Source organism: Esox lucius, chromosome 3 (assembly GCF_011004845.1).
Source record: "Esox lucius isolate fEsoLuc1 chromosome 3, fEsoLuc1.pri, whole genome shotgun sequence".
In the NCBI taxonomy this organism is placed as follows: Eukaryota; Metazoa; Chordata; class Actinopteri; order Esociformes; family Esocidae; genus Esox; species Esox lucius.
Genome location: NC_047571.1, coordinates 3,618,323 through 3,641,929, shown reverse-complemented (window position 1 = coordinate 3,641,929; position 23,607 = coordinate 3,618,323). Strand labels below are relative to the sequence as shown.

Here is a 23,607-nt window from a genome sequence, read left to right as displayed (position 1 = left end):
GTGCTTTTTCTGTTTTTCTCAGAACACCCTGGTGATAGACACTCCTAGGGTGCGAAAGCAGACACGCCACTACAGCTCGATGAAAGAGGATGAATTGGCAGAGTTCTCTGAGCTGGAGAGCGACGGTGAAAACGAGAAGCCCTTGACCAAACCCAGGAGGCCCCAGGATCGAGCCCAGGGGTACCCTCGCAGCGAGTGCTTTAGGGTGGAGAAGAACCTGTTGGTTTATGGGTGAGTGGATATCACTGACATTAGTCTTTCTGCAGTCAGGCTCATCTCCAAACTGTGGTGTATAGTTTCAATCCAGTATACACCTTATTGAATTTTTTCGTCGGAGTTGTTTTGCTCTTGTTTCAGGGGGTATCTGCATTTGTGGAAAGCTAGGGAATCACATATCCTATCTAAGTATCATGTTCATTCCCCTAAAGAATAGAGCAAACCAATCAGCAGTGTTTCAAAACTAAAACCTTGCACTGTGTAATCGACACCCTGGTTGAGCTGGCCTCAGGGATCTGTCTCAAATTGTTAACCAACAATGTGATAGCAATGCTAGCTTCACTAATGATGCTTGCTAGCTACAAATCTCAAAGTCTGTTGGCTAGAAACTAGCTGTCCAACAAGATGTCGCATCACTCAATTTACCCTCACCAAACCGGAGCTAACATAACTCCCAATTTATTTTTTTACTGCTAAAGTTGAAAACATAGAAATAGATTCTATATACCTAATGTGATAAAATATCAAATCAAATATATGTATCATGTACATATTTCTGTAATTAGAGCATCCCTAGTATTCATAATTAAATGTCTCACAACCTAACAAATCCCTGCATATTTAACCCAAAAAATATTCCCCAATAATGGCAAAATTGGTGGCTTACCAGAAGGAACTAACTTCCTCACACTTCCTTTCACGTCTTATCCTGGCCAGGAAGTCCGCTGAGCGATGTCATATCCTGTATGGTTTCCCCTCCTTTGTTGAAAGATGAGATTGAGCATGTACGCTTGCCTGCGTTGTTAAACACTTAACAGGATACTGGTCTGTTATGCTGCGGTGGTCTGTGGGGTAGGGGCGGAAATACATCTGCAGAAAACTAATGCTTGCACGCTCACGTATAGTCATTTAAGCGCACAGCAATCTGAGCCACCCACAAGGACACTAACATTCCTGTGTACTTTCACACAACAGAACCAAGATCAGTTCTGCCTGCACTGCTATGATCCAACACATCACCACATATTCAACACATACAGTGCCTGCGGTAATTGTTAATGTCCCTTCACTGTCTCCATTTTGTTTTAGACGTAATTTAGAATAGATTCCCCCCCCCATCTATCAACAGTTTCCCATAATGACAAAGCACAATTTTTTTTTTTGAAATGTGCCCCAATTTGGGGTGTATCGGTATGTCCACATTTGGGGCCTAATTTTGGTTTCAGGGTCATTGTAAGGTTTCGGGTACTGTGCAAAAATGTCATGTAAACAGTTACACAATCAGTTCTTAGTTATTTGTAAAATGATGCAACACAAACCCAAAAATAATGAGCCATACAATGTTTGAGTGAACAATTATAAGAATACTGTTATTTCTTAATTGAAAACTCTTATTAAAAATACTAATTAAAAGGAAACTGTGTGGCTCTTGATTGGCCAATTGATTATCTTGTGCTTTGGCACGCTCAATGTGGGTACCTATTTGCTGAAGAGGGACATTCATAATGTGGCTTTAACCTTTCACATAGTCTTGAAACCCTTTTTACTCCTTTTCACTCACAGTGCAGGCACATAACGGCATCTTTTAAAAGACATCACTTGTTAATTTTTTACATTATTATTAAACTAATTTATGGTTTGCATGTTGCTCTAACGATATTGGTTCTGGGGTGATGTATGTTAACAGGTTTAAACTGTTTGCAACTGTATAGAGCATTTTAGTTGGTCAATGGCAACAGTTTGTTTTAGACTACAACAGAGTTGTTGATATTACAATACCTAAGTTCTACTGAATCCTCCCCAAGTACTGCTCACAAGTTGGCAATAAAACAAAAGTTGTTGGCAATTTTCAATGTGTTTAAACAGAACCTCCTAAAATGTTTATTTTCAGCTCTGAGGCATTCATCATTGCATAGCTAACCTTTAAGTGTTTTAAAATAAATTGTTCAATCAACCAAGCCATGGATTCAAAGGATAATTCTGCAGACATTAGAATTTTCCCAGCACAGGTGTGGGAAAGGTTTTTAAAAAAACTGAAGGAATTTATTGTTCCCAGGGGGATTGTGGGCTTCGTTGTAATATGGAAGAGGTTTAGAACCACCATGGCTCGCTTTCCGGCAAAACTTAGTAACTAACGGAGGTGACCATGAAACCAATGGAGAATCTAACTCAAAGACGCAATCTCTGTTAAAGGCGCTTCTTCAAAATACCAAATAAAGAGTCTGAATACGCATTTACACGCAAGAAATTGCCACATACAATGGGGGGAACAAGTATTTGATACACTGCCGATTTTGCAGGTTTTCCCACTTAGAAAGCATGTAGAACTTTGTATTTTTATCATAGGTACTCTTCAACTGTGAGTGATGGAATCTAAAACAAAAATCCAGAAAATCACACTATGATTTTTAAGTAATTAGCATTTTATTGCAAATATGCACTTATGCATGACATAAGTATTTGATAAATCAGAAAAGCAGAACTTAATAATTAGAACAGAAACCTTTGTTTGCAAGTAGAGATCATGTTTCCTGTAGTTCTTGACCAGGTTTGCACACACTGCAGCAGGGATTTTGGCCCACTCCTCCACCAAATGATAGGTTTCGTGGCTGTCGCTGGGCGACAGATGGGGACAAGTCACACATGGGTCAAGTCCAAGCAAGTCTCAAGTCTTAACCAGCAAGTCTCGAGTCAAGTCAAGTCACAGTTCAGATAAATCAAGCAAGTCAAGTCAAGGGTTCACCCTAAGCAAGTCAAGTCACAGTACTAAAGAGATGAACACACACACACACACACTGTCCTCTGTTTCTGACGTGCGCTCGGTGCGAAGCTCGATTTCAAAATCAAATATTTTTCTCCTCCGCGGTACAATTTTTTTGGGGGGACGAAGTGGAGGGATCTTGAATCAGCCTGAAGGGGTTGTATTCGCTATAACAACCGCCTCGCTATACCTTATCCCGCTTATTACATGGCTACCTACCAAATAAATCTATAATTTGACACAAAATATTGATTTCAAAAGGAATTTATTGATATAAAAATGATTGTATTGCTTCCTCTAAAGAAAATGGTCTGTTCCGTCTCTGATTAGAATTCTGCTGCGTCCATAGCAACGCGCTGTTTTTCATGGCAATGGTCTGTTATCAAGAAATAACACGCATTCTGCACTGGAATTCAGCCAATCCATGTAATAAGGGCTGATAATAACAACCTTATAAACTAATTGTGACCGAAAAACTGCCTAATATGTAATTACACTGTAATTATTCTTGTCTGTATGAGTAAAAAAAAATAAACTCTTCCAAATGTTTAGGTGCTAGTAATCACATCGGCGCCTCCATGTTAGCCTTTCATGCAGTAAAGTTAACTGTTATGGTGTAAGCACAATGCTTTTTAGTTTCCACACGCAGTCCACAAACACTTGAAAATGCCCACATTTAATACAGACATTATAGCCTACGTGTAATAATATACATGCCCGCTCAATTTAAGATGCCCATCAACATTAAAATTCAGGCTATGCCACTGTTATAGTCAAATTCCCTTACATATATTTACCAGACGTATTCCGTAATGATAATGGTCACATTTCTAACAAGAAAAAAAAAATACATAATATGCAACCAAGGCCAAATTATGACAAACAAAAGATGAATTCATTACATTAGTAACTTAATCGTTATAGATCTTAGTGAAACTGAATATAAAGAGATTACTTTCTTACCTTTCCTTGTGGTTCTTAAAATAACTAATGAAATTTGACGTTGTTGCATATTTTGCATCTGGCAAATCTTTTTTTATTCACACAGTCCAGTTCAAAGTCCTTGTATCCAAACGATACTATTTGTGGAGCTCAACTAACGTTACTCTCTGCCGTTTTTGGCGCGGTTTGAATTGTGCAGCGTTAAAGGCACATATGCTGATTAGTGGTGCTGATGTCACAAAATCATTTTATTGCTGTTTGTTTATAAGTTCAAGTCATTGTCGAGTCTTCCACTTCAAGTCAAGTCTCAAGTAACTTTTTCTCAAGTCAAAGTCAAGTCATTTTCATACTTTAATCAAGCAAGTCACAAGTCCTGAAAATTGTGACTCGAGTCAGACTCAAGTCATGTGACTCGATTCCCCCACCTCTGCTGGGCGATACAGACTTTCAGCTCCCTCCAAAGATTTTCTTTTGGGTTCAGGTCTGGAGACTGGCTAGGCCACTCCAGGACCTTGAGATGCTTCTCCAGATCCTTCAGGTTTCATGGCTGTCGCTGGGTGGTTGTTGGCCAAAATCTTGCGATACATGGCCACATCCATCCTCCCCTCAATACGGTGAAGTCGTCCTGTCCCCTTTGCAGAAAAGCATCCCCAAAGAATGATGTTTCCACCTCCATGCTTCACGGTTGGGATGGTGTTCTTGGGGTTGTACTCATCCTTCTTCCTCCAAACACGGCGAGTGGAGTTTAGACCAAAAAGCTCTGTCTCATCAGACCACATGACCTCCTCCCATTCCTCCTCTGGATCATCCAGATGGTCATTGGCAAACTTCAGACAGGCCTGGACATGCACTGGCTTGAGCAGGGGGACCTTGCGTGCTCTGCCGGATTTTAATCCATGTCGGCGTAGTGTGTTACTAATGGTTTTCTTTGAGACTGTGGTCCCAGCTCTCTTCAGGTCATTGCCCCGGTCCTGCCGTGTAGTTCTGGGCTGATCCCTCACCTACCTAATGATCATTGATGTCCCACAAGGTGAGATCTTGCATGGAGCCCCAGACCGAGGGAGATTGACCGTAATCTTGAACTTCTTCCATTTTCTAATAATTGCACCAACAGTTGTTGCCTTCTCACCAAGCTGCTTGCCTATTGTCCTGTAGCCCATCCCAGCCTTGTGCAGGTCTACAATTTTATCTCTGATGTCCTGACACAGCTCTCTGGTCTTGGCCATTGTGGAGAGGTTGGAGTATGTTTGATTGTGTGGACAGGTGTCTTTTATACAGGTAACGAGTTCAAGCAGGTACAGTTAATACAGGTAATGAGTGGAGAACAGGAGGGCTTCTTAAAGAAAATCTAACAGGTCTGTTAGCGCCGGAATTCTTACTGGTTGGTAGGTGATCAAATACTTACGGCAAGCAATAAAATGCTAATTAATTATTTAAAAATCATACAATGGGATTTTCTGGATTTTTGTTTTATTTTCTCACAGTTGAAGTGTAGCTATGATAAAAATTACAGACCTCCACATGCTTTGTAAGTAGGAAACACTGCCGATTTTACAGGTTATCAAATACTTTCTCCCCACTGTATTTCAATTTTTTTTTTCGCTTTGTCATTAGAGGGTGGTGTTTTTAGAATGGTGGCAATACAAATACATCTTGTCAACTATAAATAAGTCTGTAATATAACAAATTGCGGAGAAAGTGAAGTGGTTTGAATACTTTCCAAAGGCAGTGTACATCACCCGCACAATGGTCACTTAGTGACCTGATGCGCATTCATTGCTTGTTCCCCACCCTCTGCTGTGGGCACTCACGGCTGGCCTGCAGCAGCTCCACTGTACTGTCTAGACCCTGGGGCAATAGGGCAAATTAGAGCCATCACATCTGAGGACTCCACTCAACTGACAGTGCTTCCATAGTCTCCCATCTCCACCCCCTCCCAGACTCTGCCTCGACCCATAAACGACCCGCCTGTGTCTGGGTGTCGGCGGGGTTGCCCACCAAATGTGGAGCCAGCGCATTACAGAAACGCTTTGTGCAAGGAGGCGTGCAGAAAGCCTTTGCCCTGTTATCACTCGTTTGCGTTTTGCTCTTGGTCAGGCTTGTTAGTGGTGTCCCATCGTCGGCTAGCAACGTAATTGACAAACGATGTCCTAAAATCAGATTAACCATGGTTGAAGTGCCGAGAGACAAAGCTTAGCAGCGTAGGGTAGTGATGAGACATTTAGCCCCAGTCTGTATATGTAGTTTGTGATAAATTATAAATTAGCAACACTTTCCTGTTTCTTTCACTGGCTTCTTGACTTTTTTTGTTAATTAGCCTCACATTCTCAGTTACCCTCGCTATCCCATCCTTTGGCCTGTTTTCTCTCAACTCTCTTCTGTCTGTCACCGTCTCTCAATCTCTATCCCCTGTTTCCTCCCTGCTAGGTGGGGCCGCTGGGGTGACATCCTCTCCCACGGGCGTTTCAAGCGTCCCCTGAGGGAGCAAGACGTGGAGACCATCTGCCGGGCCCTGCTGGCCTACTGCCTTCTGCACTACCGTGGCGACGAGAACATCAAGAGCTTCATATGGGACCTTATCACACCCACCGAGGACGGACAGAGTCGCACTCTTTCCAACCACTCCGGTACATTGCTACCCCCCCCCCCACTCTTACTGTGACATAACCCTGTGCTTAACCACTTAATTTGACCCACCCACATTTGCTCCCTGTACTAGCAAGAGATGTATACATCTTAAATCACAGTGTCTCAATGAAGGAAATGTTTTAAAGATCAACATTTTTACTGTATATTTTATAATTCGTTTAACAAAATGATGAAACAACAGTCACTGGAAACCAAAATTACCAACTGATTGAGGGCTGGATTCAAACTTACGCCCTAAATCAAACTAAACAATTGAAATCACAGAGTGTTCCAACTTGATTTTCATAATTGCAACTCAGTGTGTATGGCCCCCACGTGCCTATATGCACTTCTGACAACGTCTGGGCATGCTCCTGATGTATTGGTGGACTGTGTCCTGGGGATCTCCTCCCAGACCTGGATCAGGGCATCAGAGAGCTCCTGGACAGTCTGTGGCACTACTTGGCGGCTTCGGATGCACCGATACATAACGCTCCAGAGGTTCTCAATTTGATTCAGGTCTGGGGAACCTGAGGGCCTGTCAATGACATCAATATAGTCGTCATCCAGGAATGGCTTACACACTCTGACTGCATGAGGCCAGGCATTGTCCTTCACCAGGAGGAACCCAGGGCCCACTGCACCAGCAAATGACAATCGAGCTGCAAGGTGCTGGGCTTTGAGCACAGGTGCCACTAGATGATGTTGGGCCCTCATGCCACCCTCATTGAGTCTGTTTCTGACTGTTTGGTTAGAAACATGCACACCAGTAGCCTGCTGGAGGTAATTTTGTTGGGCTCTCCTGTTCCTCACACAAAGGAGCAGATACCGGTCCTACTGCTGGATTGATGCCCTTCTATGGCCCTGTCAAGCTCTCCTCGTGTAACGGCCCGTCTCCTGGTATCTCCTCTTGAGACTGTACTGAGAGACACAGCAAACCTTCTTGCAACAGCACGTATGGATGTGTAATTCTGGAGGAGCTGGACTGTCTGTGCAACTTGAAAGGGCTGCAGGTACTGCCTCAGGACACTAGCAAAACTAGAGAAGAATCAGTCCGGAAGGATAAGGAGAGAGCAAATCTGTGGCCCCACATGCAAAACCAGTCTCTTTTTTTATTTGCACCAAAACAGGTGACATTGATTCACAATCGCTTATGCTTCCTAACTGGACAGATTATCCCTGACGTTTAATTGACTTGGTTGTTATTCTGTGATTACGTGTTGCCTTAATTTTTTTGAGCAGTGTATGTTAACCTCCATTAGGATTTGTCACAGTCCCACAACTAAGGGAAGTGCTCAGTTGCATCCTTCCTCATTTCCTTTCAAGTCTGATTGGATAATAAAGGCAGGGTTATACATTTGAGACCTTCCTTCCCTGACTCGTTCCTCAGTCGTGACTCGTTTGATTCATCCTGAAAGAAACACTGGAATATGATTGGTTTAAAAATGTATACACTGATACTTGAAAATATGTGAACCTTAGTCTAAAATATCAAAATAAACTCATGAAATCCTTATCTAAACCCCAACTTATAATAGCCATTCCAAAGAAAGGAGACATTCAAAAACATCAATCAGCTTTATTCGCCAGGTGTGTGTACACATACGAGGAATTTGACTCTGGATTATACAGGCTCATGATTTGTTTACTCATAAAAAAAATAACTAAACTTTAAACAAGAGTCACCGACTGCAATATGCAGTACCCATAAATACACATACTAAACCAAAACAATAAAAAGACTGAGACAATCGTGCAATGAGCAGGGTATAAAGGGTGCTGGAAATATTTGTACACAGGTATTATTATTTACATAATGACGGTGGACGTAATCTATATATATCTAGTGTAATGGAGCAGAGTGCAAACAATGCTGGAATTAATACGTTATTTATGTGCAGGTGTAATGTACGTGAGGTAGGTGGATATGATATACAGTATATATACAGTATGAACCGCACTGAATTACAGGATGACAAGAAAATTAGTAAACAGGTGGATGTTAGGGTCAGAGTTACTGGGTTGTTATACATGGATTGTGCCTGGCACTAAGTGTCTGAAGTTGACTGTTCATCAGAGTGATTGCCTCTGGGTAGGAACTGTTCCTGTGTGTTTGTTTTGGCGTGCAGTGCTCTGTAGCGCCTACCAGAGGGGAGGGGCTGGAACAGGTTGTATCCAGGGTGTGATGGAGTGATATTTTCATTGCTTATTTAAGTAGTTAATTAACAAAAACTCATATTTCATGTGTGCAAAGCGTATTAACCCCTTCATTCGGTAGCTTGAAGCACCTCCATTAGCAGCATCTTTATCGGAATGAAGTTTGGAATTTGGCTTGGCCGATCCGAAATGCCAGTCTTTTTTCTACTGAGACTGTCATTTGCTTGAATGCTTCAGCTCTTTGTCTAATTGGAAGTCCCAGCTCTAGCTCATTGACTGATGGACTGACATTTTGTTCAATAATCTTTTTGCATCTCTCAGAATTCATGGTTGCCTTAATGATATGCAGTCCACCAAGTACTGTGGAAGAAAAGCAGCCCCAGATCTTGACGTTCCCATCACTATGCTTGACTTTTGGGATAAGATTATTTTGGTGGTGTGGAGTGTTGGGTTTTAGCCAAACAGCTTTGGCCAAGAAGGTTAATTTTGGATTAATCTGTCTAGAAATTAAACTTCAATACCATTTTGAGTCAGTGTTCTTATTGTTGAAGCATGCACCGTAACCTGAGATGCAAGTATTGAGGACTGCAAATCTCCAGATGTTATGCTTTGGATGGCATTTATCTGATTTATAATTTTTCTTGTGCACCTTTTGGATATTTTGGACAGGCGTCCATTTCTAGGCCCGCTTGCTTTCATGTTTATTGCTCTGCATTTGTAAATTATTTTGCCTCACAATGGATGGATGGAGCGCAAATCTTTTTGAGATGGTTGTATAACCTTCCCCAGACTGATGTGCTTTCCCTACCCTTTTATATCCTCTGAGTTCTCCTTTCCTCTCGGCATGGTGTGTTGCGTTCACCTATATGGTTAACACCAAATTGACTGTCTTGCTTGTCTTTATCTGCGACCTGTCCTAACTCTTAAGATCCCTCTTTTGATTGGTTCATTTGGTACCAAATTATTTACCCTCCTAATTTTACTTACTTGGTTTAACTTATGCAATTTGTGCTCACTTACTGCACTAATTACTTTTGTATGTTGTTTTTCTACTACCCTCTAAACCAATACATGGAATTGGCAACTATAAACGGTTAGACGTTGTGATTAAACTAAAGATTTTATGGAGGTGGCTAATCCCCCTGTAGAGGACTGGCCACCCCTCAGAGCCTGGTTCCCTTCTAGGTTTCTTTGTAGGTTTTGGCCCTTTTAGGGTGTTTTTACTGTCCACAGTGCATCATCCCTGTTGTTGCTTGCTCTTAGGGGTTTCAGGCGGGATTTCTTGTAAAAGCACTGTCAACTGCTGATGTAAAAAAAAAAAAAAAAATTTCCAGTTCTCTCATGGAGAGTATAGTATTGCAATGACATGTTTGTGGCCTAGAGTTAGACCGCTGCCTCCATTACACACACACTGATGCAGCTTGGTTTCAAAAACTCTTTAATAAAGCATTAAATGATGGCTTCCTCTTGCTGCAGGTCTGTCTACTCCTGTTCCACGGGGTCGTAAGGGGAAAAAGGGGAAACCAGCTCCGCCCACTGCTCCACAGCTCCCAAGGGCAGAGTGGTTGGCCAGTTGCAACCCCGACCTACTCCTGCAGGAGGACAGCTACAAGAGGCACCTGAAACACCACTGTAACAAGTACGTACCTCTGACCTCTACCCATTGACTTCTAACTTTTTTACCAAGCAACAGCTTGTCTGGTGGGAGGTAACCTATCACTTAGAAGCCGTAGTCAGTGACTGGAGTGTTGCCAGTTCAAATCCTAAAGGCCATCGCCTGTTGCTGTTCTTTCGCAAGGTACTGGACACCACAACAACCGCTCTACCCCCTTAAATCCAAAAGCATGTGCTTTGCAGATGTTGGGATTAGCCAAAATCACGTTTCGGGGCGTCCTTGTGTACCGCTGATGATAGAAGCCCATCATCTTAAACCACTCCTGTTTCCACACCTGGTTTACGGCCTTAGTCTCTTTAGTTGGAGGTTTAATTTAGAACCGTCCCTTTCCACCACCCCATTAGTTGCTGTTACACTCTAGCGCACATCCACACACACCACTCCTTTTGTTCAGTTCAGCCGGTGTCCCATTTCCTCTTCTCCTTACAAAGCTACAACTTCTTTCTCTTCTTCCTTTTCCACTCATCTTGTTGTTGGGGAGATTTTGTGAAGGCCAGGTTTTTGTAAAACCATTTTTTTGTTGGGCTAAGGCTGGCGGCATGCCAGGCCAGGTGCCAGGCAGACCTGTTGGAAGCGGGTGAAAGGCGTCTCACACAGGGGTGATTATGTGGTGCCATCTGTCAGGCGCGGGGGCTGGCGCGCAGCGCGCCTAATCAGGCCTGGCAGTGTGATGGATGGGCAGGGGCCCGTGCCAAGGAGCTGCCGCCTCAGCTCGCTGCTCTGCCCCCGCTACCCAGCCAATGCTGCCGGCGCACCGGGCCCCAAGTCTCGCACTCTTTGTTTCTTTTCTTTTGCCGACCCCCCCCCCCCCGCCACTCACAAATATCTTACCCGTTCATTTAGATTTCACTCACTCACCCTTTGCCTTTCTCCCCACCCCCTCTCTCCTCTACAGAGTTCTCCTGAGGGTCCGTATGCTCTACTATCTTCGGCAGGAAGTCATCGGTGACCAAGCCGACAGGATCCTGGAGGGAACGGACTCTAGGTTGGCATCCACACTCCTCCCCACCCCAGTCCTGAGCTGCTGCCAGAATTGTCTTCCCCCTTCTCCCTCCTCCCCCTCACCCAGATGTGCATGTATAATGCTGAAACGTGGGCATCATGTTGATGGCGTCTTAGCTGAATAGTTACAATGGTGTTATTGTGTGCGTTTGTGCTTCTAGTGTGAGTGTTTGCGCGTCTGTGCGCACCTGTATATATGCCAGTGAGTGTATGTGCCTGGGTATGTGCCAGTTTGTGAATGAATGTGTGCGTGTGGCCTAATCCAATCCAGGCAGTCTGCTTGTGGCGATAGTGGTGCAGCCCAGGCTTGGCACAACAGTGATAAGGTTAGGCCTGCTCTGCCCACGTCTCCTTCCAGAGGACGGCTGAGTCCCCAACCGACACCCTAACCCCCTCCCCCCTCACTGGGCTCCGGGCCGAAGTATTACACTGTATAGGGAGTAGGCAGTCATTTGGGATTCTGACAATGTTCCAGAATCGTGGCTAATGACCGAGCTTCCTCCCAGATGCCGGGAGATAAGGCCCATTACGGACACACTCATCAGATTAAGCGATTGCGTGCCGATTTGGACCCTTTTAATCTTTTTTTTTTTTTCTTGTCGCCTTTCCTCTTTCTTGCACTCCTCTCTCCCTGTCTCGCCTTGGTTGGGCCGCCAGTGAAATGGATATCTGGATACCGCAGCCTTTCCACGCCGAGGTCCCTGCCGACTGGTGGGACAGCGAGGCGGACAAATCACTGCTTATCGGCGTCTTCAAACACGGTAAGCTCCGCCCAGCTGTTTCTTTCGCTATGCCACGCACACACCACACCAACATTCTGGCTGCTTTGGCTTGATTGGTGTTCCCATAGCGACCGCTGAGCACAGCTGGTTTAATAAGATGTCAGAAGATTGATTGATGGCTGTGTCCAGGAGCCCGGGGAAACAGGCTGTCGGGGGGGGGGGCGTGCGTGTGTGCATGATTTTATGTGTATGGTTTGTGGTGGTCCAATGTTTTATCAAACACAATTGGTCCACACACTTCTCATGAGGGCTTTTGTAGCTAAATGGTTCAGATTGGAACTGTCTTATTGCATTACGGCGCCAAACAAGATTACGAGGCAGAATTTCAACAATTTACGTGTGAATTGTATTGATAGTGATACATATTAATATTAATTTGGAGTAATTTTAATTTTTCTGTAATTGTAACCCTGTGATTCAATTATGGATCCGGGCCTTGCATGCACACTTGCTTTCGAACACGCCTTCTCACACACACACACGAAGATCTCTAAAACGGCAGAATACAATAGAGCTTGACTATAGTTAATCGTATTCCTCATTCACTTTGGAGGCCAGAGGATAAATCTGCTCTATGCATCTTTGTCACGCACACATGCTTAATACACACACTGTACACATACACACGCTGTTTAACTAACTCATGTACGCACGCACGCGCACTGTTTCCAGGGCTGCAAAAGGAAAGAGTGATGGCCTATAAACCCCCTCATGATTAGCGCTTGGCTCGGGGCGCCGCAGCGGTTAGGAACAATGTGTCACCGCATAAATCCTAATTGAAATGTGATGTTCTGGCGGGGGCTTTGGGGAAGGAGGCGGCAGCCATGGGGGTGAAGCGCTGGGGGGGGGGGGGGGGGGGTCCTCTGCTCTGCTCTGCTCAGCTCAGCTCTCTGGCGCATTGGAGGTGGCTGCACTCTCCCCCCACTCTACATGGACACGCGCTCACACACAGACACGCGCATTCTCCCTGTCTCCCCTCTCATCCCACCCGCAGTGCTCAGTGGGATCTGCAGGCTCTAATCTGTTCTGCTTGGACAGCTCCAACGGGGTGTGTGTGTGTGTGTCTTTGCTGCACAGACACACTCCAACAGGCGCTGCCCTCTGTCTGCATCTGGGCCCTGTGGTCTAGCCTTCTGTTTTTGTTTTTTCTCTTAATTTCTGTTTTATACAGACTGACGTTTTTTCATAAATTTTTTACAAGAGGGTTGCATTTTCTGATCGTCTACTTCACAAAGCTTTAGGTTTAATTCCTTTAAGGTAGTTTTCACTTGCTCTCAAAATGTGTCATTTGTCATCAACGCTACGGCGTCTTTCCTGATCGACGCCTAGGTGTAGGTAGCCCATATGCTTTTCAAAGCAACCCGCCCAAGTCCAACTGGGCTTCATTATCTGCCTGTCTGAGTGGTTTGCTAGTCACAATTGTATCATCTCCCATGCCTCTGCGGACGTGAAAAGTAGAACTCTTTTAATTCAGTAATCAACCTCCCCCTCCTCCTCGTCTCTGTCTCCATCCCAGGCTATGAGAAGTACAACTCCATGCGTGCCGACCCGGCGCTGTGTTTCTTGGAGCGGGTGGGCATGCCCGACGCCAAGGCCATCGCGGCGGAGCAGAGGGGGGCGGACATGATGGCAGATGGCGTGGAGGGGTAAGACGCTCAGCCAAAATTCGCCACCGCATCGCTCTTCCTGCCTTTCTTCCTGGCCTCCTGTCTCCCTCGCTTCCATTTTCTCATCCTTTCTCACCCTGTTTTTTTGTATGTGTGTTTATATATTGCCAACTGCCTGTCTCCAATCTTCTGTCTCTGAATCAACCCTTTTGGTTTCATTCTGTTCTGACTCATTTGTTTGTCTCGCTCTGTCTGTCTCTCGCTCTGTCTCTCGCTCTCTGTGCGTGCGTCCGTGTGCCTCTCTCGCTCTCTGTGCGTGTGTGCGTGCGTCTAACTCTGTGCGCGCGCGCGTCTAACTCTGTGTGTGTCTTCAGAGAGGATGAGGACCCAGAGTACAAGCCTGTCCGCATGCCTTTTAAAGATGAGATGGACGACTTCACTAACTCTCCCCTGGATGACAAAGAGGATGCTATGGACATCGAGAGCGTCGATTGTAAGTGTAGGTTTCAGATTGTTGCACCACTGCATTAGCCACCATTTTGGGAGATATTCACTTAAAGCTGCACTAGGTAGGATGTCCTCAGTACAAAAACAAAGGTGTCCCCCCCCCCCCCCCCCGTTAACATGTTATGTAAACTGATGAGGGCCTCTAAGTGTTTAGCAACACAGACAGTTCAGTGCCAGTGGAATGTCAATTTATAATCTTTGGGGCATTCTGCTACTTTCCAGAAAATTCTGTCCGAGCAATCCCGTTTCAGCCAATAGCCTTCGGCGAGGCAGCCCTTCCTCGTCTTATTGTGAGGAAGCGCATTTTACCTGGAATATCTATTGATATATATTTATGGAGGGAGGTTAGGGGAGAGGAGAGGGAGATATAGACAGCGCCATAGAGAGCGAAGTTTGCTTACTATAAGAAACATTAATGACAGCTAGAGACCCAGGACGACAAACTGTCAATTCCTCCCTTGTATACTATAGTGTACACTACGAAGACTAGCCCTCTGTAGCTAGCAACCAGGAACCCTCATCTAAAGCTAGCAAGGCTAAGAATAACTTAGATGTTTTTTGGAACAGGTAATTCTATTTTTCATATTATTTGGAACTTCGTTCTCTATCGGCATTGGTGCAGAACCTCTTTCTGACCAGTGAGTAATTGCAAAATGTGTTTTTTTGTTTTTTTTACTGAAAATCCTGTCTAGTGCAGCTTTCAAAGAGAGTCAATAAACTGACATTTTTATACAAGAAGCACGTAGATGCGCACATTCTTAGGTGCAGAATAAAGAAATATATGCCAGAATAGCTTTTAATAAGGAATACATTTTTCCAACTTTGTCGCTGCACCTACATTTAAATATACAATCTACCAATCCAGAGTTAAAACATATGTAATTGTACATATTCACCAGTTTGCGCATCTATAGGAAACAGTTTATACTTTACCGAATGTAGCTTAAATTTCTTCTCTTCTTTCAGCAAAGCCAGGTGAGAATGGATCAAGCAATCGGGGACCGGGTCGACTCTATTGGCCAGCGGCCTCTGCCCTCACGGCTAGACTCCGCCGCCTCATCACAGCCTACCAGCGCACACACAAACGAGAGCAGTTACGCCAGGAGGCCATGGCCCGGCCTGATGGTCGTCGCCGCCGCCGCCCCCGGGAACAACTCCTCTCTATTGTCACTGATGGAGGAGGGGCCTATTTGCCAGAGGGAGGAGCTTTTATAGCAGAGGGAAGCCCTTATATGACTAAAGGTGGTACTTTCATTCCCGAGGCAACGACGCTCCTGGCCGATGGAGGGGCCTTCTTCAAAGAGCGGCGTCAAAGGTACGCAAATGTACCTGGCTGGGAAATGACACTAATCTTTTTCAACATTCTAGCAAGAGTTCTTTGGAGGACATCCCTAAACTGACCAACCTATCCATTGTAGTTTAATCTTACCCCTGTCCTGTTTCCTCAGATGGACCCGGCGTGAGGAGGCTGACTTCTACCGTGTCGTGTCTACATTCGGTGTGGTCTACGACACGACCCGTGTGTGCTTTGATTGGACCCAGTTCAGGGCCTTTGCCCGGCTGGACAAGAAGACTGACGAGAGTCTGGAGAAATACTATTTCTCCTTTGTGGCCATGTGTAAGCGCGTCTGTCGCATGCAGCTTAAGTCCGACACAGGTAAGGGCCCTCTACTTAACAAACAATACATGGTAAATTTTGTCTGTGCAACAACATACAGCCGTAGCCATTTTGGCTACAGCTGAATGTAGCCAAAATAAATTACTAGGCAGACTGATGAACTCTCTCTTCCTCTTCAACTCATCTCCCTCCCCTTTCTCCATCTGGCAGAGCTCCCAGACCCCACCCTGATCATTGACCCCATCACAGAGGAGCGCGCCTCACGCACCCTATACCGCATCGAGCTGCTCCGCCGCATCCGCGAACAAGTGCTGCCTCACCCCCAGCTGGCCGAGCGCCTGCGCCTATGCCAGCCCAGCTCGGACCTACCTGAGTGGTGGGAGTGTGGTCGGCACGACCGAGACCTACTCCTGGGTGCCTCGAAGCACGGTGTGAGTCGCACCGACTACCACATCCTCAACGACCCGGCCCTGGGCTTCCTGGAGGCCCACAGAAAGTTCACTAAGGGGGGATCTGCAGGGGTGCCTCTGCCACCCCGAGACGGAGTCCCCTCAACCGCCTCGTCTTCTTCCAACGAGCAAGTAGCTGCGGCCGCTGCTGTTGAGAAGTCAACCTGTGTCACAAAAGAGAAGGTGAAGGAAGGCTTCGATGACATTCCAAGCACTAAAACCACAAAGCCAAACAAAGTGATTGAGAAGGAGGGGGCAAAGTCTATCAAGGAGGAGGTGAAAAACGAGCAAGAAGGGAAGGGTGAAATCTGGAATGAAGATGAGCAAAAAGCACAAAAAACTGAGAGAATGGACTCTGACACCCTTCCAGAGGCTTTCAAGGACACCAAACCTGAAAATGATGGTGACTCTCTCACTGAGGAGAACAGGGACCAGGAGAAAAAGACACATTTCCAAGAGACAGTGGAGTCTCCCAAAGCTTCGGAAGATCAGGAGAACAAGGATGATTTGAAAAGGCTGGAGGGTGGAATAAGCCCGGCAAAGTCACCTAAAGTAGTGGAGGAGAAAGGCCCTGAAGATGAAGAGAAGATTGAGGAGGACGACAAGTCTGAGAAGTCCTCTCAAGCTGAAGGTAGGTTCACACTCTGTAGCTTAAAGTATTCTCACGGGTCATGGAAATTTGATTTTGTGTGCACAAATTCCTGCAGACCATCAGCCAGCCGCAACAGTCAGCGGCTTTGGGCTTTGTGTAGTTTGTTGGCTTTTGCTGGCTTTCTTAACAGAGTCTTTATTATTCTATTTAAGATTTCAGTTAACTACTTGGCTGTGTATTTGTACAGTAAAGCTTATTAGACGTGCTTTGGTTCTCTAACAGCTGGAATTGACAATGCTTTCGATTTACAGCTGGTGTTGCCTCGGAGCAGAAGAACTTTGACGAGGAGAGCAACGCTTCTCTGAGCACCACGGCCAGAGATGAGACCCGCGATGGCTTCTGCCCGGAGGATGGGGAGTCTTCAGCCTTGCAGGCCCTCCAGGAAAGAACATTTTCCTTCTCCTTCTGGCCCAAGGTTGGTACTATGAAGATATGTCCTCTCAGTCACGTTACGATGAAGTATTGTTTGTAAGAAATACGTCCTCTGGTAGTATTTGTCAGCTATTTTGGTCTACTTGAACTCTGGTCTACTTAAAAAAAAATGATTTAAGTGACAGACTAACATGACTGTCGTTTTAGTCATTTGTTATAGCATCCTTGTTTTTCCCAGCATGTGCACTTTCATAAATCCTTTTCCATTTGTTTATTAATAAATGTTTTACCTTAAGACAATAGAAAAACTAGGCCATAAGTGCCTGGTTGATGGTATTCTATAAAAAAACTGCAAATCCCTTAAATGAACCCATCCCTCTGCTCTCTCCCGGCTGCCCAGGACCGCGTGATGATCAATCGCATGGACAACATCTGTGAGGCGGTCATCAAGGGCAAGTGGCCCGCCAACCGCCGACAGTTCTTTGACTTTCCCGGCCTGTTGCCTGGTTACCCTGGCCCCATGACGTCCGAAAGCCCCCAGCAGAGGCGGAGCCTGGCAGAGCTGTCAATGGTGGCTGCCGCTCAGACAAACTTCAGCGGCAGCGAGGATCTCACGCTCTCGCCACAAGTTCATGTAAGTTCTCATTATGAAATGTCTGTCTGTACTCTCTCAAACTAGATTTGGTTCACTCTGTCTCCTCAATATAACTATTAGTCACCATTTCCTTTATGGCCGTCACAAGTCTCTCTTTCCCTGTCTTCTTCCCTCTGTGTAGGAGGATGCTCTGGGCATGTCATTGCCGAAGCAGCGCCGTCGCAGGCGGAGGAAGGTGGAGATAGAGGCTGAGCGTGCGGCCAAGCGCAGGAACCTAATGGACATGGTGGCCCAACTCCGAGAGTCCCACGCTGCAGATTCCCAGAGCCAGGCCATGGACCTCACCAAGGTAGACTCCACAGAATTCTACGTTTTTAAAATAAAATGTTAACCTTTTGCTCTGAAATTGTGTATGTTGCTAAACTTGGGGATTTATGTTTTTCTCCAGGGTATGCACCACCACCACCATCACAAATCACCCACAACGTCGTCCCCGGCAGGCTACTCCAGCAGCAGCCTGGTACCTCCCGCAGCCCTTAAGGCTCAGATGGAGCTGCTTCAGGCAGCCACGCCCTCCAGACACAGGGCCAATGGCTCACTGGCTGAGGCCGACTTGCCCACCCGGAGGAGGCGGGGCCGCAGGAAAAATGTGGAAGGGCTGGAATTACTCTTCATGAGCAACAAGAGAGGAGCTGCGGTACGGAACAATTCATCAGGCAGATTAGCATATATATATGTGTATATATATAAAATGTTTTTAAATAACACTAAGAAAATAATCTGAATTAAAATGTATTGACATGGCTCTTTTCATATTTCAACTAAAAAATGAAACGCATTGTGTTTTAGGATACATTTATTAGAAGTTTCATTTTTGGTAGCAATACTCCACATGGTTACAAATGAAGAGTTTGTTGTTTCCGGTCTCCCCACCACAACAGGATTCTGAGGGGACCAAAGCTTCAGTGGAGGGGATTCAGATGCCCCCGCGCACCCACCGACACATTACCAATCCCAGCGCTTTAGCCCGAGTCCCATCAGTCAGTGCGGAAGATGGGGAGGCTGGTACCCCCTCTAGCAAGGACCTAAGGGACTGGTTAAGACAGCACCCTACATACACCATGGACATGCCTTCTGCATACACACCAGTATGTACTTTTTCATTTTTTATTTATTTGTATCCTGTGAAATGGTCCCTTAATTTGGAATGTGAGCATCTTTGGAATACCTTCAACCACCTGTTCCTGCTAAATGAAATCCTCACCCATCCATATTAGTGATCGATATTTGGTTAGAAATTGTTATCCAGTTCATTTTGTAAGGGTTTTATTATTGATTAACTTTTCCCTCTGGTCTAAAAATCAAGATCCTTATGTCCCATGGCATTGATGGGGACATTGCCCTCCATGTGCATGGTATAGGCTTTTGGATGGGTGGTTAAACAGATGTCCTGTCTCTGTGGTCAGTAAAGATCCCATGGCGCTTAGTGTAAGAGTAGGGATGGTAACCCTGGTGACCTGGCTCGATATCCAATCTAGCCTTTATTGTAGGGGCATCCCAGACATTGCTAGCTTTCATTTAGCTAATTTGTCCCCTCTCCTTATTTCTAAAATACTATAGGTTCTCAGTACATTCAAGCTGTGTATGCAGTAAATGCAAGTTGCTTTAGAATGTAAATGTATTATGTTAGTGTCATGTTGTGGTTCCTAAACATGTCCTTGTCTCTCTCTGTGTAGAAGAGTGAGGAGATGCTCCTCTCCTCCCAGTTCCCCAAACCCAAGCAGAAGAGACATCGCTGCCGGAACCCCAACAAGATCGACATCAACACACTCACCGGAGACGAGCGGGTTCCTGTGGTCAACCGGAGAAACGGCAGAAAGGTATTTAAAATCGAAGTGGATCAAATGGATCACATGTGGCAAAATGTTTAGCAACAACAAAGAACTCCAGAACGTACTATCAGAAACTGTTTTTTTATTTAATTTATATTCTTCATTTTGTTCTGCTTAATCCCCCAGATGGGTGGAGCCATGGCCCCTCCCATGAAAGAATTGCCCAGGTGGCTCCTGGAAAACCCAGAGTTTGCCATTGCTCCTGACTGGACCGACATTGTCAAGCAATCAGTAAGTTAATTGTCATTTAACACTCAACTACATTCAATCACCACCTGTTTTCGATTTTGACCTTATCTGACACAAGCTCGACATCCATTTTGAACATTGAGTTTCACCTGTAAAGTTCCACTGTTTGGTTATCAAAATGTACACCTGGTCCATTCTAATTAGTTTAAGCATCATTTCAGAGTTATCATGGTAGCAACTTGAACAATAACAGACATTGCTATAATAGGCATCTGTTATTTTAGTGTAGTCAAATGGGTGGGTCTACGTAATTGGCTCAACCATCAACCTATTCAGGTATTATAATTGACTACTTTCTTGTGAAGATGTCAATGGCGCTATTTATGTAGGAACAAATGTTGATCCACAGATGAGACCACTTATCTCCATGAACCACACTAACCGCAATCTCTTCTCACCTCACAGGGCTTCCTCCCTGAAGCCATGTTTGACCGTCTCCTGACAGGGCCTGTGGTGCGGGAGGAGGGTGTCCGTCGTCGGGGGCGGCGGCCCAAATCGGAGATTGCCAAGGCAACAGCCGCCGCGGCAGCCCAGGCACAGGCCACTTCATCCGGGGGCCTGAACCCCCTGCTGATGAATGGTCTTTTTGGAAGCATGGACCTCACCAGCCTGCAGGGCCTCCAGAACCTCCACAGCCTGCAGCTGCAGCTAATGGGATTCCCGGGCATGGGTGGCGGCGACACCAAACACGCCTCAGCCATGCTGCCTCTCATGCTGCCTGGCATGGGTGGTCTGCCCAACATGTTCGGCCTGGGAGGCCTGTTCGGAAACAATCTGGCAGCGGCCTCCTCCGCCGCCGCATCCACGTCCGCTGCCGCTTCCAACGGCACCAATGATGAGGGAGAGTCGGATGAGGCGTCGAAAAGAGACGACGCAGAGGGCGGCGGTGAGGAGGATGAGGACCGGGAGAAGAAGAGGGACCCCGGGGAGGAGGCAGATTCAAGCGAGGCAAACGGAGACACGGCAGTTCTGAACGCCACTGCTGCCGCTATGGCCGCATCCGGGATGTCGGCCAACTCCCTGGCCTTTAACCCCTTCCTCCTGTCTACCATGGCCCCGGGGCTCTTCTCCCCCTACATGTTTCTGCCCCCTGGCCTAGGAGGTTTGACCATGCCAGGCTTCCCACCCACCGCGCTGGCTGACCTACAGAGCGCCATGGCTGGTGCCCTTGGAACCGCTGGTGGCTCTGGAGCCCTGAGTCAGGAGAAGGAGTCCAGCCAGGCCGCCCCTGCCTCAGACTGCCTTGCTGCTGCAACAGCTGACCCAGAGACAGCCGACGACAGCGACTCAGCTGAGAGCCAGGAGAAGACTGCAGAATCATCTGCGCTGGAAGACGAGGCCTCCGCACTGGCTGACGACGCCGACTCGCCAGAAGACTTAGCAGCCGAGGAAGACGGGGAGGATGCCCCCGAGGAGGAAGAGAAGAGTGACTGAAAACTTATTGGCCTTTGACATTTCTTCCCTCTCCCCTTAGTGGTCTCAAGACAAGTTTACACACCAACTTTATATCCAAACATGTATGAATTTGGTTTTTTCCTCTTTTTTTTCTTTCCCTTTCGTTTCTTTGACAGGTAAAAATTAAGTCAGGGAGAGTGTATGTAACTAAAAGCTCTCACTGCACCATTAAAATAGCTTAGTCAGGGAAAAAAGCAAACTGAAGTAGAGTTTTGCGGATGTCAAAAGGGTGTTATTTTTGGTCTTTGTGCACTAAATGGTGCATTCTAGATGAGATGGGAAGTTTCCTCTGAAATATTATTATAGGAATTAATGGTTCCAATAGTGCTATGCTGCTTTTCTGTTTTTTCTTCCTTTTTTGTTTCTCTACCGTTTATTGTGACAGTAAGTAGCATCTCTTAACTCTCCAGTGGCGTTCAATTTAACGGCATTAAGCGTCTATATGCTGCTGATGGGTAATTTTTATTTTGCTGTTGTACTGTTCTGCCTTGAAAAGCAGGGTGAAGTTCTCACATATCAGATGGCCTAAGAATCTGTGACTGTTCCAAGTCTTTCACACTGAACGAGCTTCACATGCTCGATTCTCCTTCATAACACACCTGCGCACACGTCCGACAGTTTCATTATTTTTAATCTCACACTAACACCCTAATCCGACTGGTCTCAGTTGGGATGACCCTTTAACCCTCCAACCGTCCCCCTCCTTAGTCTACAAAACATTCCCCACCGCTGTTTGTCAAACTTTCCGGTTCCAGTTTTTTAAGTACTACTACTACTACTACTACTACTACTACTAACACCCCTGTTGTTTGACTCTTCCAAGTCACACTCAAACTCGTTATAGAAACTGTTTTCCAGTCTCACACACTGTCTGATTGCCCTGACTCTCCTGACTGTTTTTTAGTCTGACACACTGACAAAGCCTAGCAGGGGAGAGACCTCTCCCCGACACCAAGGGGGGGAGACAGCAATAACCTAAGGCAGCTTTTTGAATGTTTCAAACATCGCTCTCCCAATATGAAAAAAAAACACAACTACAACAAGTGTCAGTGAAAGAATTTGAACGCATATTAACGATGACATGAAAAAGTACTGCAATCAATTTGTCTCACTCTATTCCTGTTGATGCACTGGTGTAAGAGTAAAATAATCAGGTACCTTTATTATAGCTATTGAATGGACTTTTTGTTACTTTTAGCCACCAAGCTGAACAGCATTACCTCAATTCTAACTAGCCTTGAAGTTTACAGACATATGTTGTAAATGTATTTTTTTCTTTATTTTTGTGTCTTTTTTTGGAACATCATGTATGATGAACTGTAGTTATGATGCTTTTAATAAAAGTGAATCATGATATTCGCCTAGGAAACCAAACCCAGAGTGCTTGTTGTGACTTTTTTTCAATTGAATGTTAAATGTAGATGTCCATTGAGTGTTGAATGATGTTGGCTGATTCATTGTGGTGATATTGGCAGAAGGTAAAGTGAATTTAAAGTTCCCATAATTTGAAAATAAAGGTTTTTACATGCAGATGGACATCTTTTTGCCAGATGTATTCATTGCTTCTGTCTGCTAAAAATATCTGGCATTTCAAGATAATCCACTTAATTCAATAATACTTTAGTCTGATAACTTGTCATGTTGCAGGAAGTTAAATAATGATCTCCACATGTTTTAATTTTGCAAAACATATTGCCACACTATCCATTTACCCAACCTCAAGAAGAATTGGGACCCTGGCTGCATGCCAGATCTCTTCGAGTTTCAGTACTTTTTTGAATTTGGCATATAGCTGTTTTAGAACATACACAACTCTTTCCTACTCTCTTCTGAATACAATATAACACAAAAATGCCTAATATAGTTTTAACTTAAAGAGCCAAGGGCCATTTAAGACCTGAGAAGGGTAATTGAAAGTTTAATGTAAGTTTCTAGTTCCTGGACTTTCGGCATCTAGCATTCTGGTCTGCACATGCTGATAAAGGTTTGTTTATTCATGCCACTGATCCAATAGGAACTTCTTTCATTTGATGAATTAAGATCAAAGC

The 23,607-nt window shown here is 45.3% G+C and overlaps 1 protein-coding gene across 8 annotated transcripts in view; it reads left to right on the top strand.

Annotated features, from left to right (window-relative positions):
- The window catches only part of chd7 (chromodomain helicase DNA binding protein 7), a 72,576-nt gene extending 49,643 nt beyond the window's left edge, over positions 1-22,933 (top strand). For 7 of the 8 annotated variants that reach the window (XM_029119041.2, XM_029119035.2, XM_029119040.2 and 4 more), the window contains exons 21-38: positions 23-231; positions 6,347-6,546; positions 10,181-10,343; positions 11,275-11,364; positions 12,039-12,142; positions 13,680-13,809; positions 14,145-14,269; positions 15,244-15,592; positions 15,726-15,934; positions 16,106-16,975; positions 17,248-17,411; positions 17,769-18,002; positions 18,145-18,312; positions 18,412-18,660; positions 18,905-19,111; positions 19,700-19,843; positions 19,982-20,086; positions 20,510-22,933. In XM_029119041.2, coding sequence (XP_028974874.2) covers positions 23-231; positions 6,347-6,546; positions 10,181-10,343; positions 11,275-11,364; positions 12,039-12,142; positions 13,680-13,809; positions 14,145-14,269; positions 15,244-15,592; positions 15,726-15,934; positions 16,106-16,975; positions 17,248-17,411; positions 17,769-18,002; positions 18,145-18,312; positions 18,412-18,660; positions 18,905-19,111; positions 19,700-19,843; positions 19,982-20,086; positions 20,510-21,538 — 4,749 coding nt within the window. In that variant the 3' untranslated portion in view covers positions 21,539-22,933. The remainder of the gene's footprint in view (positions 1-22; positions 232-6,346; positions 6,547-10,180; positions 10,344-11,274; positions 11,365-12,038; positions 12,143-13,679; positions 13,810-14,144; positions 14,270-15,243; positions 15,593-15,725; positions 15,935-16,105; positions 16,976-17,247; positions 17,412-17,768; positions 18,003-18,144; positions 18,313-18,411; positions 18,661-18,904; positions 19,112-19,699; positions 19,844-19,981; positions 20,087-20,509) is intronic. The other variant, XM_010906155.5, reaches the window with a different exon arrangement.
- The last annotated feature ends 674 nt before the right edge of the window (positions 22,934-23,607 follow it).